The sequence below is a fragment of the Peromyscus maniculatus genome, chromosome 10, assembly GCF_049852395.1.
Source record: "Peromyscus maniculatus bairdii isolate BWxNUB_F1_BW_parent chromosome 10, HU_Pman_BW_mat_3.1, whole genome shotgun sequence".
NCBI classification, from domain to species: domain Eukaryota; kingdom Metazoa; phylum Chordata; class Mammalia; order Rodentia; family Cricetidae; genus Peromyscus; species Peromyscus maniculatus.
In genome coordinates, this window is record NC_134861.1 from 14,479,434 (window position 1) to 14,499,714 (window position 20,281).

The following is a 20,281-nucleotide window of genomic DNA, read 5'->3' on the forward strand; positions in this document are numbered from 1 at the left end:
TCTTTTTTTTTTTAAACTCAAACCACCTAACAGTACAGTCTGAAGTTATACTAATTTGATATTTACATGCTAAGAATGGTGGTAAGAAACTACTAAAAGTCTTTCTTTCATAATTGAATCATAAAATTTCTAGGAAAGCGGAAAACTCTGTCCATACAGTAGGTCGGTGTAGGTCTTAGCATACACGGTCTGGAATCTGAGCCTGTGTTTCAGTGAGTGTTGGCGTCACATGGCAGATAGCAAGAGCAATGCAAAGTGCTCGAGTTGTGTGTTCAGAACCAAGGCTGTGGTGAAGTCAAATGATGACACACAGGTCACACTGCCCCAACCACCTCAGACTTACTGTAAGTGGACTGTGAGTCAGTTTTAGGTTCTTGTGCATCCAGAAACACTTTATTATTACCAAACCCCTGTTATGACCCCCACATCCAGTTATACGACATATGGGTTATGATGCATAGTCTAAGAAGCAGGGCCATAGAATGAATATACTTAGTCAGCCCTTCTTTGACCCGCGATTGGATAAATTCATCCTAAGTTATTCTCACTTTGCAACACACAATGCATGTAGGACTGGAGCTGCTCCTGTTTGTGATCCTGGGCTGACTCACATTGCATACTGCATCCTAGCAGCCCAATAGAGAATGGAATCACATAGAATCAGCTGGGGGAAAGATTCACATTTAAAGTCAAGACACACTTTCTATTGTATCCATACCACTTTTGCACCATTATGCTGAAGTCAGAAAATGAGTTAAACTCCTATACATCCCTCTATAATAGATGTTACAAAATACTTTTATGGTTATCTTAGTTACTTTCCTATTGCTGCAATGGGGAGACCGGGACCGAGGCAGCTTGTGGAAGGAAGGGTTTATTAGGGATTATGGTTCCAAATAAATAAGGGTCTGTTATGGGAGCAGCCGAAGCAGCAAGCTGAGAGTTCACACACACACACACACACACACACACACACACACACACACACACACACAAGGAAACAGAGAAAGAGTACTGGGATGGTGCAAGGCTTTGAAACCTCAGAGTGTGGCTTCAATGATGTACTTCCTTCAGAAAGGCCATACCTCCTAAACTGCCCAAAGAGTGCCATTGACTGGGGACCAAGTATTAAAATGCCCTAGACTATGGGGGATGTTTTTTTCAAACCTCCATATTCTTATTGTCTTCCATAAAGTATACGATGTATACACACAGGCTCAGAGCAATCATGTTAGGTGTCCTTTGGTATAGGGGCAGAGAATTTGGTTCCAAAGACCTGAAGATGTTAAGATTTGAGGATATCAAATCCATATAAAATGGTTTAATGACTGCTAAAACCTACTGTGCACATCCTCCCTAGATTCCTTGTGGTGCCTAGTACACTGGGCATGCATCTAAGTAGCTTTCATACTGCATTGTTTAGACACAATGACAAAAAAAATAAAACATCATTTTGAGGGCCACATTTTTTAAAGTATTTTGTTTATGCAGCTCATTGAAGTAGACGTTTCACTCTCTTTCCCCCATGCCACTGAGTTGCCAAATACCAGAGATACTCTCACATTGGTTTCTGTGATTGACAGCTTACTAAGGATTTCATACAGTCATAGTCACAACATTTTTTAAGTATTTATTTATTTATGTGTATGGGTGTTTTGCCTGTGTATGTGCCCACAGAGGCCAGAAGAGAGTGTTAGGTTCTCTTGGAATTAAGAGTTACAGATGGTGTTTAGCCGCCATGTGGTTGCTGGGAATTGAACCTGAGTCCCTTGGAAGAGCAGTCAGTGCTCTTAACCCCTGAGCGATCTCTCCAGCCCATGTCACAACATTTTAAATGCTAACCAATTTTATCTTTTAAAAACATATTATGCCCACAAACCAATGTAGATAAATTTCTGACTAGCTTACCTTCTGCTATATTTTATTGTTTGTTAATTGTAACACTATCTCTTACTATAATTTTGAATTTGGGAGTTTTTTCCTGTTATTTATTTACTTATTTCTATTATCTATTTTTCCTAATTCTTTTTACTCTCTGTCAAGCTATAAAATAGCTTTAAAAACTATCTTTGACTTTAGTACACTTATGTAAATAGTCTCAATCAAAGAATTTAAGCATATCTGTCTAGGGCTGGAGGCTATGCTAAGAACTGTCCTAATGTAAATATTTTTTAAAAAAAAGATTTGCCTCCAACAAGCTAAAAATCTTAGTGGACAGATTATTTCACAAAAACCTGAGCTTTGGTTTTGACTCATGACTATAAAGAAGTCACTCTGCTGGGCGGTGCTGGCCCACATCTTTAATCCCAGCACTCGGGATGCAGAGGCAGGTGGATCTCTCTGAGCTTGAGGCCAGCCTTGTCTACACAGTGACTTCCAGGACAGCCAGGGGTACATAGAGAAACTCTGTCTCAATTAACCAAAGGAAGAAGAGGAGGAGAAGGAAAAGAAGGAAAAGAGAGAGAAGGAGGAGGAGAAGAAGGAGGAGAAAAGTCCCTTCCACATGTGGCATTATGAAGGCGGTTGAAACCTGCCACGCACTATCAAGTCTGAACGAGTCAGATGTAAAATTCTTCCATAAATTCTGCAAGGAAATCATTGCTATTAAACAATCATTACAAAAAAATTAAAGGAAGAACATAAGGAGAAAGCCAATCTTAAAATGTTCACCAAGCATCTGGTTTTATTAATGTTTCCTTTTATTCAAATATATACTTGAATTTTGAAATGTTTTCTGAAACAATCTTGCCGGAAAAAAAAATCAAACTTTCTTTGGGATCATTCTTAAAAGATACTGAAACAAAAACAGGAGGCTTTTTTATCCAAAAAAAAAAAAAGGAAAAAAATGACATTTCCTTGAGTTTGGAAGAGTGCTTATTTACTTTGTCTTGCTGTAGCTTGTGTTTTAAGGACGCTGAGTAGAAGAGAAGCCTGTAACTGACATTTAGCTGTGCTTCTCTGATGTGGGCACTAGAGGGCGTCCCAGGTTGCAAAGTTTCTTCTGATTGATTCTGTTTTGTAACCAACTCATAACCTTTTAACACAACAAATGTTTTCCATTTTTATCATGAAGTGTTTATGGATGTGGTGACACGTAGTGTCGTACATAGCACACACAAGTGTATAGTAAATGCCTGTGTTTGTCCACATTGAGCTTGAGAAAGAGATTTCTAGTGAACTCTTCTGAACTCCACATGCCCTATGCCCCGGGACCTCAACATCTCCTCCCCTGCACCAACCAAGAAGCTCTGCTTTGTGCTGATCTCTTGTTTGCCCCACCTGCGAGTCTGGCTACCTACAGATGGGTCTCAAATTAAATATTATGTATTTTGCACAATATGACACTGGGCTTACAATAAAATTATAAATTTTATAAAAATATGATTTCATCTCCACAAAGTCTGAAGTCCAGAAATGCACATTTTTATTTTGTGCCACATAGGGGAAAATGAAACACCACTACCCTATTTAATTGCAAATGTGATTTTCCTTGGAGTTTCACAACTTAAAAGAACGTCTTACCTAGATACCCTATATTATCTTTAGAGTCCAGAAGATTGGTGTCTAACTACGCCCTTACCCTTGCCATGATACTGTCCTTCAGGAAGACAAAAAGTCACTGTCAACCTCCAGTGGCTTGACCTTCGGGGCATTATCTTTCAAATTTTCCTCAGGTGACTTCTGTCTGTCTGTCTGTCTGTCTTCCTTCCTTCCTTCCTTTCTGTTTCTTTCTTTTTTCTTTTCCAGTTACCAGGTCATCTGACATAACCAGTGTAGTCGACATTGATGGAGAATGCTTTAACAGTTTAAAATGTAGCTTATAATTTTTGTTGTAGAATTAAATCCAGTCATTATAAGAATTGAGTGCAGAAAGCATTAGTAAACACAAAACCAAACTCTCCCATGAGAACATAACTGCCTCTGACCCTTCCCACCTATCACATGTTACAGGGAGCACCCCCCACTGTGATATGCCACAGGGAACATGCACCACCTCTGTGTTACAGCATGATCATGAAACACTTTCCTAAACACCGCTTCTATTCTTGCAGATATATTGCAATTGACTAATTTGTTTAAGTTCATATATGAATTGTTTCCTTTCTCTTTTCTTTTCCCTATGATACACAGTTCTCTCAAATATTTTTTACATATATCTTTCATGTTTTAAAATTATTTATTTGAGATTCCTTGAAATAGATTCCAGGGTCAAGATGTAACAACACTCTCAAGCCTGTTGTTCAGTGATTTTCTGAAACTGTTCTGTGTGCCCCAGGTCTGTGCTCACCTCTAGTATTAGCAGAGCTCATTAAACATCACCTTTTAACTCCTACATATCCTGACTATAGCAATAATCCAAGCATTTTAAAGTGTAAAAGGTGAGCTAACTCTTTGGTTTTCAATACCAGTGTTGGAAGTTTGATAATCCTTCATCTATGTATCTAAGAAGCCTGCAAATTCACACAGCGCTTGCATGCATGTAAGATTTAAATAAATACTGAGTATTTTCTTCATAATAAAATTTGTTTAATAGTTGCATAGTATTCTACTGTGAGACCACACCAAGTTTATATAGGCCAAATTCTGACTAAACTAGTTTTCCTGGTATTAAACAATGAAAAAAAGTAACTTCTGCCTGTATTTTTGCAAAATTATGCCTACATGCTTGTCCATCACATTCATACAAATAGACTCATGACATGAGTTTTCTAATTAGAAATAACAGTTTCCTAATTTGGCAAGCATGCCCAGATATCAGAAGACATTTAAAGTTAAGGAACTTACAGCTTGTGAGGAGGCCAAGATCCAGGAGAATGCAAACTATCCATCTGGTTGAACAGGAATTCTTGGAGTTCAGAAGACCTTAGCAGACATTCAGTGCCTTTCCTGGACATGGGTGATAGTCGGGAACTTCTTTAAATTATATAATTAGCCCCCATTTCTAATCTGAATCAAACAAAAAAAAACTAAGGTAAGGATCATTTTTGCTTTCAGCTTGACTTTGCCTCTTTACAGAAGAGATGGCTTAGACAGTTGACCAGGCTGAACCCAAGGCCAGTTCCTTTTCATGTAACCCCATGACCCCATGTCTTCATAACAGCCACAGTCAGGAGTGGTCAGGACAGGCAGTCAGAACTGAGTGACATGTACCTGCAGGCCTGTACACACGCGGTGCCCAGGAGCAATCTGCCCTCACGCAGTCATAAGAGAACAAGAGAGCTGCTCAAAATGTCTTTTCTTTGGCATTGGAATCTAAATGAAGGAGGGAGCTCATGGCACCTGCCATAGAAACACCATGACTGTGTTTCCCAGCAAAGAGTAAGGATTGGCCTGTGAGAGAGATGCAGGTCCAGGTCACAGAGCCCAGGGATCAACCAGGTGGGTCATCTCATCACAGCCTCCATGGCCCTCCACTCCTCCATCACAGCTGAGAACACTGTCTCCAGGGGTCACAGTCTCATATTGCCTCTGCTTTTTCAATGCAGAGACTTCTGTGAGGACACAACAGACAATAAAGAGGAATTGTCCAACAGACTCCCAGCCAGCACCTGGAGAATGTCCAGGGTAGCAGAGGGTGATCACAGGCAGCTCAGTGGAATACCCTCAGCCTTACAGAACTCAACCACAACCCGGACTAAAACTGGCTGTGACTAGCTGTTCCCAAAGTATCAGCCTGATGCTTTGGCCTTGTAGCCAGACATTTTGGCCTTCTCAGAGCACTTTCACAACTACGCTCCTCTTTATTTTTCAAAATAGTGGAAGCAAGGCAGAAGCACAAAACCCAGTTCTGCTCCCATTCTGCAGACAATGAGGTTGAGGTCAGAGGAAATGACATGAAGAGCCCCAAATAGCTCACTTCATGAACTGTGAGGTCACATCTAGAGAATGGACCTCCCAACCATGAGGCAAATCTTGACCTTAACACACAGCCAATAGTGCCATATGTCTGGCATGGAGCTGGCTCTTGGGATTCATCCTTGTCTAGAAGAAAAAACTTGGGCCATATTATTTTTATATCTCATTGTAAAGAGAGGGTGTGAAGAGTGAAGAAGGCAGAGAAAAACCATATCCATAGGATAGTGATAGTAATAATAAAACTGCCAACTCCTGGAAAAGGTTGGAACACAAATCATATATATATATATATATATATATATATATATATATATATATATATATATATATATATATAATTTTACAATACCATTCAGTTCTACATATCAGCCATGGGTTCCCCTATTCTCCCCCCTCCCACCCCCTCCCCTTACCCCCAGCCTACCCCCCATTCCCACCTCCTCCAGGACAAGTCCTCCCCCGAGGACTGCGATCAACCTGGTAGACTCAGTCCAGGCAGGTCCAGTCCCTTCCTCCCAGACTGAGCCATAAGCTCCAGGTTTCAAACAGCCAACTCATGCAATGAGCACAGGACTTGGTCCCATTGCCTAGTTGCCTCCCAAACTGATCAAGCCAATCAACTGTCTCACCTATTCAGAGGGCCTGGTCCAGCTGGGAGCCCCTCAACCTTTGGTTCATAGTTCATGTGTTTCCATTCATTTGGCTATTTTTTTCAATAATTGAGTAAAACTGAAATTTATTATAAGCCACAGTCGTCCTAGGGACCTCCATGCTATATATATATAGCCTCTATGGTTCTATGGGTTGTGGTCTGATTATTCTTTATTTTATATCTAGAATCCACCTGTGAGTGAGTACATACCATGACTGTCTTTCTGGGTTTGGGTTACCTCACTCAGGATGATTTTTTCTAGTTCCATCCATTTGCCTGCAAATTTCATGCTTTCATTGTTTTTCTCTGCTGAGTAGTACTCCATTGTGTATATGTACCACCTTTTTTTCATCCATTCTTTCGTTGATGGGCATCTAAGTTGTTTCTGGGTTCTGGATATTACAAATAGTGCTGCTATGAACATACCTGAGCATGTATCTTTATGGTATGAATCAGCATTCCTTGGGTATATATGCCCAAGAGTGGGATGGCTGGGTCTTGAGGTAGTGGAACACAAATCTTAAAGCATTCAGAAAAAATAATTCCTTCACCAGATGACATCACAAAGTAGTGAATGGAAACATCAGATCCATCATAGCTCCAAACGCCTCTCTCCCTCTCTCTTCCCCTATCAGTGTGTTGGGCTTTTCCTTCCTCTCATCCTCTGGGCCCATCCTTCTCTCTCATCCACTTTCCCCTGGCTGTCCTGAGCTGCCCCCACCCACCCCCACCCCCCCGGCCACACATCTGAGTTCCTCTTGTTGATTCTGCATGTGATGAGTGATGCCATGATAGTTCCTCACCTGCACCACATGCCCCCCCCCAGGGCCCTTCAAGGAAGGTGCAGTGACCCTGGATAGGGTACAGTTGAGGATGGCTCAGAAAGTTTCCATTTCGACTGGTTGTGTGAAACTGGAGAGATGAGTTTGATGGTTAAGAGCGTTGCAGCTTTTCCAGAGGGCCTGAGTTTAGTTCCCAGCACCCATATCAGGCATCTCACAACTGTCTGCACATCCAATCTCAGGGGATCCAATGCTACCTTCTGGCCTCTGTGGCCACTACACTCACATGCACATAAATCCAAAGACATGCAAAGACATATCAAAAATAAGAAATCTTTTCATTTTTATGTAAAATTAAATCTTTTAGTAAAATAAAAATGTAAGATGAACTGGACATGCTGGAAGCCCAGCAAGTGCCAGGAGTTCAAAGCCAGCTCGAGTTACCTAGTAAGATTCAGAACAAGAAGAAAAAAAAAGTGTGGGGGGAGGGGAGTTTTCACCTGGATCTGAGGTCACCCAGCTGGTCATTGGCTATCTTCTTTTTTGGCCACCATGGTCTTTGCCCACTTAGATTCTTCAAGCCTTCAGATGTTTGTGTTTTCAAATGGATGGGCTGAGTTTACTGCGCAGCAATAGAGGATGTGTTTAGTGTGCATAATGTCCTGGGTTTAGTCTCCAGTACCTCAGGGCAATAACAAATGTGTATATGTTATCCTACTGGCTTGGCTGAGAACCTGCCAGGATTTTTCAGATACAGTCCACTGTGCGAGCTCTGATGCCCAGGCTTTTCAGGCTGGGACTGGTCCTGCCACTTGAAGCTTGCTTGACTCTGAGTAGATTATTTTGTCTCTATTCTATTCTTTCTATTCTATTGTATAATGCATGCACATGATACAATGTAAGGTATAGAATCATTGAGAAAATTGCCTAAATTATATGAATAATTTTAAAGGAAAATTTGTTATACACAATGAGAGTGAAGTCTATAGTATATTGGGAAACTTGTATGTATAAATTAAATATGTAGGCAATACATATAGTCTACATACAACATAGCTTTTTCCATGCTGTATGTAAAATATATTTTCCTCATTTTCTACTTTACTTTAAAGTGTATTTCCCCTTATTTGTGTTAACCTGTAAGTATTATACAACATGTGTATATAATTATGATGAACTGGACATGGTGTCTCATGCCTGGAAGCACAACAAACAGTCAGGGGGCTTATCCAGGAAGATTGCTAGTACTGCTAATTTATCTTCTGAAATCATTAATTTTTTTACTTTATTGTGCTTTATTGTAATGAAACAAACAAGTGTCAACTTAGCTAACAAAATATTCAAACAAAACAAAACCCACGCTCATGAAGGAATTGGGGCTCAAAAGATGTGGTCAAGGCCAAGAAGCTAGAAACAAAGATAAAAACAAATGTAGTGTCAGCGCCCGTGGGTTGCTGATGCCCCTCTGTTTTCACGTGGGCAGGTAGGGTTCCCTGAACATGCAGCAAATGGAGGGGTCCATTCCATTGTCTCAGTACCTTTCGTGGCTTTATTTCCTTCAGCTGAAAAACATCCCCTCCTAGAAGCAGCTCGGGTGTCCCAGAGAGTCGTCTTTCTTTCCCTCATATAAGGGTGGACTTATATGGCAAGTGTACATAAGTGTTTATTTCACAAGAGGGCACAAATGTCCTCTTGTGATGGCCCTGTCGGCCAGGGTTAAGGGAAATATATTTAGAAGAGCGTGGGTGAGAACTTTCATTTTCAAATATGTGTCACTTTATTATGCAGCTGAATTCGTCCTCAGCCGAAGCAGCTATTGGGTCAGGTCTACTAGTTCACAGTAGGTCATTGTTAGATAGGATGTGTCACAGCACAGCCTTTATGTAGTGTAACACAGCTGTCAGTCAAGATCAATAAATAGTCTTCAAGGCAGAGGCTCACAGAGCTGCATGGGGTTTGTAATGAAGCCCCTCTCGTGACTGACAGCATGCTTGTGTCCATCTCTCTGACCTCCTAGCTGCGGGCTGAGGACTCTGACTTTAGAGGCACTTTACTTCTGCAGGTGTTTCAGAGGCAGTGGAAAAAACCTGTCACCCAGATGGAGGGGATTTCCTTGGTAACATGCATGGAAGCTTCAAAGAATGCTTGGGGGAAGAGACACACACACATCAGTAGTTTGGCCTCCTCTCTGGTACCTCTCCACCTTACAGCTACTCTTAAGAAACTCCCGAGAAATCCCAAGGGACAGGGCCCAGAACTTGGCAACTTTCACTCACTCCTCCAGGTCCTTCTAAAGACTTCACAACTTCATTTTACAGCAGGTTCCTGATCCTCACCCTATTCTAGAACCTTTGAGAATTATGGAGAGCCCAGATTCCCAGGTCCCAGCATTCTTGATTTAGTTCAAATATTGGAAGTTGGTGCTACATATCACCACCTTTTAAATTACTAAGGAGATTTCAGTGTGTAGAACCACCTGCAAATCTTTACAGCTGGGTATACTGTATGAATTTTGCATTCTTAACCTATGAAGTTTCTTTTTTGTAAATACTTCATTTTTTTTTTTTAAATTGTCTCGTCTCTTTCAACAGCAATTCTTTCAACAGCAGTTGGCTGGGCTGGGGGCAAGAGCGTTTTCCCTATGGTTGGTACCATCTCACAGGTGGTGAGGGGTAGGCAAGCTTGCAGAAGCAGACCTTCCCACCCTCTCAATGCAGGGCCTTGTCTTTAGATGTTCACTTCCTGGCCTCAGAAAATTCATTAGTTCATATTATTTATTCTGACTGGTGGCTCTTGATGTGATTTTCCTTTGTTTTGTAAGTGTAGAGGTGTCCCCAATTTGATTAGCTTTAAGGCAGTAAGCCATCACCAATAGAATAGAATAGAATGACACATTCAAAGGACAGCTGTGAGCTTTATTAGAGCAACTGCCTGCTTACTGCATAATTTTTCCCTAACATTCTGTTACTAACACATAATCAACGTAAGAACAACACCAAGAAATTACAGTATGAATTGTATGAGTCCTTTAGGTTATACCACTCCCTGATGTCATGGCTGAGGCAATAATGTACAAGGATCCAGACCCCAGATCCCAGGGCTTATAAGGGGAATCACTAGACCTCTACCTTCGCTCTGACACTAGAGCATGCACTTGTCTCGCTGACATCTCTTTTGTTTTCCAACTTCCTGAGAAGTGTTAGATTTCTGTCAATAAGAAATAAATTCCTCAGATAAGGCATCAACTATAATACACACACACACACACACACACACACACACACACACACACACACACACACACACACACACATTGGCTCACAGAACTAGAGGTTTCAATCCATGGTCCTTGGCCATGTTGCTTGGGGTCTGTGGTGCCACGGTACACCATGGAAGTAACAGATCCTGGATAAGTCTGTTCACAGCACAACCAGGAAGCAGAGGCCTCCTCTCAGCAACCTCCTAAGAGCCTCCTAAGAGCACTCCCCCAGCAACCTAACTCGCCCTCTATGGACCCTATCTCCCAAAGCCGTCTAATGGTACGCCACACTGAAAATCAGTCTGTCAACACAGGGGCCTTTGGATGATGTTTAAGACACAGTCCATAACAAGAAGCAACCTGCCTTGAGCGCCACCTTGCAAAAAAGTTCTCCAAAGATAAATCATTCCCAGGGCAGGTTTTGTTTGGTGCATTGGCTATGTAGAAAGGACAAAGGCAGGGCATCCACAGAAAGGCATTCTCCTTCAGTAGACATTTGGCTGTATTTAGTAGCCCTGTATTTAGTCTTAGTGTAAATTTTGAGTAAGAAATAAGTTTGGGATGTCATATTCTCAAAGAAAGTCCCAAGAGAAGGGAGGCACAAACCACACAGCTGAAAAGTTGCAACTCCTATGTGTTTGTGATGGTGGCTGTAATTTGTCTGCTGTGAGGCGGCGGCAGGCTGTGACAGCAGTACTCGATGGGCGTCAGCTCTGGGCTTGGTGACCTGCCATGTGCCAGTGCCCTTTGGTGTGCCTTTAAATCTTACTTCTTTTTTTCTTGTGCTCATGGTAGCTAAGGCAGCATGTTATAAGCAACCTCCACACTTGAGCCTCATGTGGGCCCCTGTGCTTCACCCTCTCCTTCCTCCCAGGAAGCCATCTGGGTAAACCATTTTGAATGTCATCGAGACAAGCATATTAGTGATTTTTTCATGTTTTCCTGAATGACTGAGTTAAATTATCCTAGGTTGTTGGTTGACTGCCTTTGCTTGAGAGGTGTTCTCTGTACACACTACAGAGCCTTCCCCAGTGTTTGACTTTTCTCACTCTGTCTGTGGCAGGGAAAGAGGCGGAAACAGACCAATGGGTGGTATAAAATAAACAAGTCAATGGGAAGCTACTGTGTGGGTTTACATGGACGGTCAATGCAGAGTTTCAGAAAAGTGTCTGAAATCAAGGATATGAAATACTAGGGTGACAAGAAATACATCAGACCAAAAACACCATGAGTGTTAGCACATGGATGTGTCTTCATTAATACCAGAGTTTGCAGTACAAAGTCTTGTGTGGCATAGATCCACTGTTTTGTCAAAACTTACATCTTCCTTCAGTATGCAACTGAGGTCAGTGGTAAGCCTGGACATACACACTTAAAATAATAGTGAAAACACACTTGAAGGGTAAGTATTTTAGTGTCAGAGTTGAAATGTTGCCTGTCTGTCTATGCATGCATACCTGTGCCTCCTCTCCTGGTTATTTACCCAAGCTTATGAAGGAAAAACAACTGGACTGAATCTTCTTTCCTATTTTTTATATTTGCGCCTAGTGACTATGACTATTTCACAAATCATTATTTTAATCTCCTTTCATGCCCTTCTTCTCCCTCTTGACTTCAGTGCGGCGAATATTCCAGGATACACCGGCAAGGTTCATTTCACAGCCACCCACCCAACAAATTCTAATATTCCATCAACAACCCCATCACCAGATTCAGAGATGAGTCGGTAAGTAGGAATCCTATTACTCAGTTTGCTCACATGCATTAGAAAGAGAAATGATAATTATGGTTATTCCATTAAAGAACAATTAAATACTAAGAGAAAATTTGCAATGCTTAAGAAAAATGGAGTGTCGAGCTGAAAAAAAGAAAGCAGTTCATTTTCTTACTGAGGGGAACTTTACTCAGAATTGTCTTGGAAAAAAATGCAGGTTAATGGTCCTGTTGACAGTGCTAATGGTGGTCCCTTAAGGCTCTTATTTCGAGCATATTATAAGAAAGCATCTTCACCTCTGAGACCCTCCCCCACCCAGTTGTGCACATGCATCATAATTAATCTGCTGTTGTCAAAGCTACATGCTACCTAGTGTGTGCAACAAGAACCATGCATTTGCTTCTTGTGAATGTCTTTTTTATGAAGAAAAAAAAATCTGTTGAAACTCACATGTATTTGAATGCCCGTTTTTTGCAAGTTGAAACAGAAGGCAGTGAGTGGAAAGAGGGAGGAATGCTTCATTGGCAATAAGTGGTGAGAGGCAACACACTATTCTCATCACACCCCAAATTTGGAAGCACTTGGGAGAAGTCCTGGCCTTGAACAAAAAGGACTACAGTGTTCTGGAAATGCAGGTGCTACCTGAGACTAAGGCTAGCCTATGCAAGTGAACAAGCTATGATGGGGAGCCCTCCCCTAAGGGTGCCATTTTCTGTAGATCACATTCTTTCAGTAGAGGAATATTCCACTTATCACATGTTTATCTCAGCTTGGGTCAGGCACTGAATGTGCATGTCCCCACACTTAAATCCAAATCCAGAATTGTGAAATAGACACTAAAGAACACAAGAAGGCTGGTCACGGTGACAAATGCCTTTAATCCCAGCACTCATTTGGAAGGCAGGGACAGGCATATCTCTATGAGTTCAAGGACAGCTTGGTCTACATAGAAAGTTCCAGGTCAGCCAGGGCTAGATCCTGAGATCCTGTCTCCAAACAAACAAACAAACAACAAAAACTACAAGTAACTGAAGAAATAGAATAATTTGGGTGTCCTGAAGCAGGCTAATGTCATAGAGGTGTCATTATGTCATAATCTCATAATGCTGGAATCTGGAGTCTGCGCTCAGTGGCTCGGAAGGGCTTTCTGAGGACTGAGACTAGGACTTGGCCATTAAGTAGAGCTCCTCCTTCCAAGGACTGGAATATTCTGGAAAGCAGCAGCTATAAATGGGAGCAGCATCCAAAAGAGGGACACCCAGCTGTTCATTTTGCTATTCACCCGTCGATTTTTGTTTAACTCTCACATTCTCTGATTATATTATCACACACCGACAGTGTCCCAGTAACTCGTAGGAGCACGGCTTACTCACAAGGAGAAAGCAAGAAAGTGAACAAGACAGACACTGCAGCAAAGGATGGTAACCAGAATAAACGGGACAATCATTCTGGACACTCAGTTGATGTCACTTCTGGGTAACCGACGAAGAAGGGGCTCTTCCCAACTGCATTTCACACACAAGGAAACTGAGGCATGCACTTACGAGCTGCAAGGGCTTGTTGGGGTGCTGAAGAAGATCTCCCAGTGGAGTGACTCCAGGAGTGACTCTTGGATGGAAAGGACTTACTTGGTCTCAGATATTTGAGGGCCAGGTGACAGCAGCCCCGCTAAGGGTAGAGGGACCCTTGGGAGTGTGGAAAGGGCCACGTCAAGCCTTCTGTGCACTCCCCATCCCACAAGGCCTCTTCTGTAAGTGCAACATTAGAGGAAAGGCACCGACTGACAGTGGGCTTTCTCGGCATATCTGAATCTCTGGTTTGACAACCCTGTTGAATACCCAGCCACCTAGTGCTGAACATCTCTATAGGAGGTCAGTGCTTTTCAGGCTAATAGTTAGAATTCAATTTCATTTACTTCCAAGACATTTTTTTCCAATCTCAATATTTATATGTATAATTTAAAAAAATAAAATTTACTGTGTGTATCTAAAGGAAAATGGTGTTATAGGATACATATATAGATAATGAAATGGTTATATAGTCAAACAAATGAGCATAGCCATCATCTCTCAGTTTTTCATGAACAGCTAAAATCTACTCAAAAATAAAATTTCTGAATGCAGTACACTGCTATTATCCATAGTCCTCATGTTGTGTTAGATCTCTAGACTTGTTCTTTTCTATTGGTGGGGCTTATCCTCTCTCTGACCTGCATCCCTCCATTTCCTCCTCCTAATCATCCATCCTTTCTAACCATTGCTCTCTGCCTTTGTATATTTAGTTTTTTAAATATAAATTCACATGCAATGCGATCGTACAAGATTTTTTTTCTATTTCTAGGTTGTTCACTTAATGAGCTCTAGGTTTGCCCACGTCATAACAAATGTCAGAATCTCCTTTTTATATTATTCAGCCTCTTGTATAAGACTGAAGAATAAGCCGGGCGGTGGTGGCGCACGCCTTTAATCCCAGCACTTGGGAGGCAGAGGCAGGTGGATCTCTGTGAGTTCGAGGCCAGCCTAGTCTACAAAGCGAGTTCCAGGAAAGGCGCAAAGCTACATAGAGAAACCCTGTCTCGAAAAACAAAACAAAACAAACAAAACAAAAAAAAAAAAAAGACTGAAGAATAATTCAGGAGAGGGGATTTTGATATGTGTATTCATGTCATAATTTATTCATCCATCAATAGGCACCTGGATTATCCATATCTTGGCTATTAGGGACAGCAATGAACATGTGGTACAGGTGTCTCTTTGAAGCAGTTCTCATATCCTTGGATGCGAATGTACCTGAAATGGGGTTGCTGGATCATCTCTGAACTTCATTTCCTATGTGCCCAGGGCCTCCCATGCTGATTTACTTAATGATGCACCAATCTACATTCCCTTCCACATTGTGAAGGACTCCCTCTTCTCCAGTCTCTCCGGTGTTCCCTGTCTCTTCTCCTTTTGATAAGAGTCTCCATCCTACTGAGTGTGAGACAATATCTCATTGAGTTTTTGTTTACATTCTCAGGTCGTTAGTGATTTGGAACATTTTCACATGCTTTTTTCCCTCACAGTTTTATGTCTTTTCTGAAGAATATCTATGCAGGTCCTTTACTTGTTGGGGGCTTTTGTGGTTGAGTTGCGTGAGTGTTTTGTATATCTTTGGATGTTAACCCTTAGAAGACATATAGGTCACAAGTATTTTTCCCAATCCTTAGGTTGTCTTCTCATCTTATTGTTTCCTTGTTCTGCAGGGGCTTTAATTTGCTACATCCCCATCTATTTTTTGACTTGTAGCCTCAGCTTTTGGTGTGATATCCGAAATATTATTGCCAAGGTTAATGTCAAGACACATTTCAAATGTTACAAATCCATTTCTGAAAGCAAGGCTGGTAGGCACTGAAACAATTGCAATTTTGTTGCATATGAAGAACATAAAGAAACAATGCCAACCATTAAACATATCATTGTATCCATCAGGATACAAAGAGTGAAGGTAAAGCATTCTGACTGGGGCTGGTTCATGATTTAGACTTCCATTAGAGCAAACACAGGCGTTTCTCACCTCTCTCCATTTCCTCCGCAGTCCTCCTTAAACCCCAGTTGTGTGAGGCTTTACCCAGACATCCTGTTGCTGTAACACCTTCCCACACATCCGCACTGCTACACAAGCAGACAATCCAAGAGGGGCCAGAAGGCTCCTTTTGTCTTTCAGATAAACCTCTACTGCTAAGCTAAAAAGTGTCTCTTTGTTCTGCAACCAGAGAAAAAACTCAACTCTTTCATAAGGATGTTCCCGTCCATCCCATCAGGCTCCTGACTGCTTCCACGGTTTTCTCCAACATACACACATGGATGTCATTTATTACCCCAGAGTGAGGACATGGAGTCCTGTTAGGTGGCTTGTCTGAGGCTCTTGGTCTGAGAGTGGAGAACAGACAGAAATAGTGACAACAACCGGAGTGTTTCCCTCAGCTCAACTTGTGTTGACTCCAATCTGCCCAGCCTACAGCACACAGCCAGCCCACACAGAAACCCTCAGCGCCTGAGATGCTCTAGCCTGAGAAAGCACAGTCCAGAGGGAAAGGAAGAGTGTGAATTTAGACTATCTCTGCATTGACATAAAGATGAGGCTTCTAGTAGGAAGGCAAGCAACCAAAGCTCTCCTCCATGAAGCCCCCATCTCTGACATTGCTGACATTTTTGTAGCACCGTTTAAGTGCTTTTCTGAAAATTTCCAGGGAAAGTGTAAGGCCATGTATCTGCCTGCTGCATATGGCAAGGACTCTACAAGCTTGATCGGCTTCCCTTCTGATTGTGTCTGTGTGGTATAATGCATGTTTCCTGTTGTGTTTTGTTCTGGCCATCTCATTATCTGGGAACTCTGGTATGCTGGCTCTGCTGTATGATTTCTGTGCTTTTGTAACCTGCTCCTCTCTTTTTAGATGCCTACATATCTCTGGTGTGGCTGTTACCAAGCCTTTCGTAATCTTCTAGTCCTTTCCCCATGCTCCTGTAGAGAGCGGGGCCATCCCAAGTGGCTGCCCTGTTTCCTCTGCTACTCCACCCTCCTCCCCAGGAGTCCATCACTGAGTCTTTCTCTTCCTCTTAAGAAGATGTGCACTCACTTGTGAAAGGCTCACCCTTCCTTCTCACCTCTGAAACCTCTCCATTTCTGCTCACTTCTTAGCATCTGGCTCCTCTCTGCTGACTGGCCAGGTGCTTGGGAAAAAATCCATTTCGGTGACCCTTACTGTGCCCCTCCAAGCTGCCATCCTCTCTTTCTCCTCTCCTTCTTTTGACTTCTGAACTTCTGGAGGAAGCAAACAACTGCTCTTAGCACCCTACTTCCACTTTCTCCCAGGCTGTTCCCTAATCTCATACCATCTGGATTCTGGTAGCACCAGCAGAGTGAGGGGCTCCTGCCAGGTTGAGGACTAATGCAGGGACAGGAGAAGGGACTGTTGACGTCTCTCCACACCGAGGATAGGGGTGGTGCATTTGCCAGGAATCTTTGTATTCGGTAAGACTTCGGGGCCAAAGCGAGCCTTTTAATTGCTTAGACTTTGGAGGATCCATGAAAAGGAGTCTCCATTCTGAATCTCAAGACAGGTGTAGTGAACTCCAAGTGCCTTCTGATTCATCCTGGGGGCAGGATGCAGAATATATAGGAAAGAAACAAGGACAAGAGATGCACAAGGAGTAGATGAGGAAATGCTTGAGTTAGATAAGAAGGAACAGGTTTGCAAACACGCCTCTCAGCAACTCGTATTTCTGTTAGAGTCTGGTGGTCTCTGTGTGGTCCTTACTCTAGGATGTGGCCTGCACAGAAGTGTGCCATTTTCTACAACACATTTTTTAAAAAGATGCATACATACACTATCATGTTAATTGCAGCCCAAATGTTAAACTACTTCAGATTGCATGGCTGCAAGGGGGTTACCTTTCCACAGTGGCTCTCTAACTTTTTGCTTCACACAAGCATTGCAGTGTGTGTTTATGACCAACCTCATGGCCCGTTCACAGTGGAGGTCTACATACAGAAGGTTCTTGGGTTTGTTTGTAATAATTGGTATGATGCACACCAACCCTGCTCTGGGCTAGTAACCCAAGGGATAAAACCTTATCTTCATAGCAGTCCATATTTCCAGTTTTCTTTCCATCAATTCTTAGGAAAAGTTTGGTAGGGTAGATTTAGTCCTACTATGCAGACCGGCAAACTAAGGCAGAGTGAGGTTATAGCTGAGCAAGCAGACGGCTTCAATCCAGGGCAGACACAGGCAGACTCCATACCTGCTCCTTAGTTCAGTGGCTGTCCAGCCTGTGTGTGTCTCTCACTCCCCAGCCTCTCCCCAGCCTCAGGTGCCTGCCTTCCATGTGTTCTCCACCCACCCTCCTCTGCCACCTCCTCCAAGGAGACTCCATCCAAATGCCCCTCTCCCTCCCGAGGTGGACCTATCTCCTTGGTCCTTCCATCATGGGCTTCCAAAGCAGCTTTCGGGTCGGTTTATGTCCACCTCGTTTCTAAGCATTTGCTATAAATCTAGGATACGTTCTCAGAAGCAGAACACAGTGCAGTGCACGCGGTACAGTAAACCAAGCAGGGGTGGTCGTTCCCAGCCTCTCCTACGCTACTCTCTACCCCATCTTTCCCTTACTGGCTCCTCTATCCTTCCACTTCTGTAGCGCGTTAGTTGGATAAAAGATGAAATATTTGTTTTCATGTTAATGAATTATGTCATTTTTCTCTCTCCGTGTCCCCATTCTGATCCTAGCATTTTACGACAACAAATGGAAATTGACTGCTTCCGTCACCAGGCCCCAATGTCTCGAATGGTCACAACTGTGAAGCCTTACAACCCCTTCAGGATTGGGAAAAAAACCCTTGAGTACTGAAGGAGACCACACCCCTGAAAGACTTCTGAGCCCCAGCTTTCGGGGGGGGGGGTGTGCACAGTGATGGAGAAACAAAAGAATACAGAATGGTCTAACTATGTCTGTCTGAATGAATTGGGGTACCAGACAGGCAGCACGTCCAGGCCTGAGCTCAGGCACTCTCTTCCCCCTGGTGGTGGCCACTCAGTCTGCTGTGAACCAGGTCTGGCAGTTGGGACACAGAGAACCCACAGAGAGCTCTTCAGTGTTGGAATACTGAGCCCTCCTAGAGGGTCATGAGTTTGAGGATTAGAGATGATCCTCACATTTAAAATTTGGGCAGTGACAACAGACAATGGCATTCTTTTTGTCACCTAAGAGACAATACAACATGGACATTGTGGGGGGAGGGGGTCACCATCTAGAGACAAATAGGCAAAACACTGTCTTTCCTACTCTAGGATTTCTGCTCTGGAGAAAGAAGCATTCCCGGGCTCACTGGGAGCCCTCAGGCAGGCACGGCCTACCATACACATCTTCAGAATAGTGTGACCTGACCATACTTACCCAAGGAGAACAGGAGCAGCAGACGTGCCCCCAGAGTCTCCCCAGTACAGTTCTGTTCATTGGTTCAGGAAGCATGCTAGTTTGTATACATCGGTGCAGGCCTGTAAGAGTTATTAATGTACTTTCACAACCCTAGCTCATTTAATCTTGCCACCCCATAACACATTCTTGCAGCAAACATTATACACGTAGCTTGCTGTTTTATAAATAAAACACAGAAAAGCTAAGAGTAAGGTGCTTACCTGGAACTCAGATTATCTGGCTTTAGATAACTTTCCTTAACTCTGACCCATTTCTATGCAGATTGGGTAGCTTTCCATGAATTGTTTACAAACAAAAAAACCTAGAAAAAGAGGGAAAACTCCAGTCAGCTTCTAGTCTTCTGAAGTGCTTCCCAGGGGTTCTGTATGGCATCTTACTCTCCTTCAAAACACAGAAGAGGGGAATTTACCACAGAACTCCAAATAAATGTGCAAATGCCTTCAAGGGAAACCAGGACTTTGCTTTCCCACAGAAAGAAAAGGAAATGTAGCCCCCTTTCTGTCATGGAATGATAAGTTGCCTTGGTGGACTAGGAAATAATTTTAATGTTGACTCCTGTGCGGTAACAAATGGAAAAACAGCAGCCACTGAAGACGTGACTTGGCTTTGAGAAAGAAGAAGTGCGTCACTTGAGCCCAAATGGAAGTCTAATTACTTTCAGAAATCGTTCAAGTCAAGTCTGTTCTGGCTTGAATGTGAAGTGCCCCTCACAAGCCCTTGGGTTCTAGCTTGGTTCCCAGCTGGGGTACTGTTGGAGAACCCATGTGGAAGAAGTGGCTGCTGCTGGAAGGGCTTTTTGGATCACAGCCTGGCCCTGGTTAGGCCTTGTGTTAGTTTCCTTTTTATTGTTGTGATGAAAACCCCATGACCAAAAAGCAATTTGGTCTCGTTCCATCTTATATTTTACATTCCATCCTGAGAAACATCAGGGCAGGAACTAAAACAGAGTCCATGGAGGAATGCTGCTTACTGGCTTGCTCCTCCTGGCTTTCTCAAGTTTGCTTTCTTGTAGACCTCAGGACAACATGCCAGAGATGGCACCACCCA

The 20,281-nt window shown here is 42.8% G+C and overlaps 1 protein-coding gene across 4 annotated transcripts in view; it reads left to right on the forward strand.

Annotated features, from left to right (window-relative positions):
* The window catches only part of Spmip7 (sperm microtubule inner protein 7), a 58,039-nt gene extending 38,521 nt beyond the window's left edge, over positions 1 to 19,518 (forward strand). For 2 of the 4 annotated variants that reach the window (XM_042285612.2, XM_042285611.2), the window contains exons 8-9: positions 12,168 to 12,275; positions 18,526 to 18,798. In XM_042285612.2, coding sequence (XP_042141546.1) covers positions 12,168 to 12,275; positions 18,526 to 18,646 — 229 coding nt within the window. In that variant the 3' untranslated portion in view covers positions 18,647 to 18,798. Of the gene's footprint in view, positions 1 to 12,167; positions 12,276 to 18,525 lie in introns of all 4 variants that reach the window. The other 2 variants (XM_015991859.3, XM_006973029.4) reach the window with 2 other exon arrangements.
* The last annotated feature ends 763 nt before the right edge of the window (positions 19,519 to 20,281 follow it).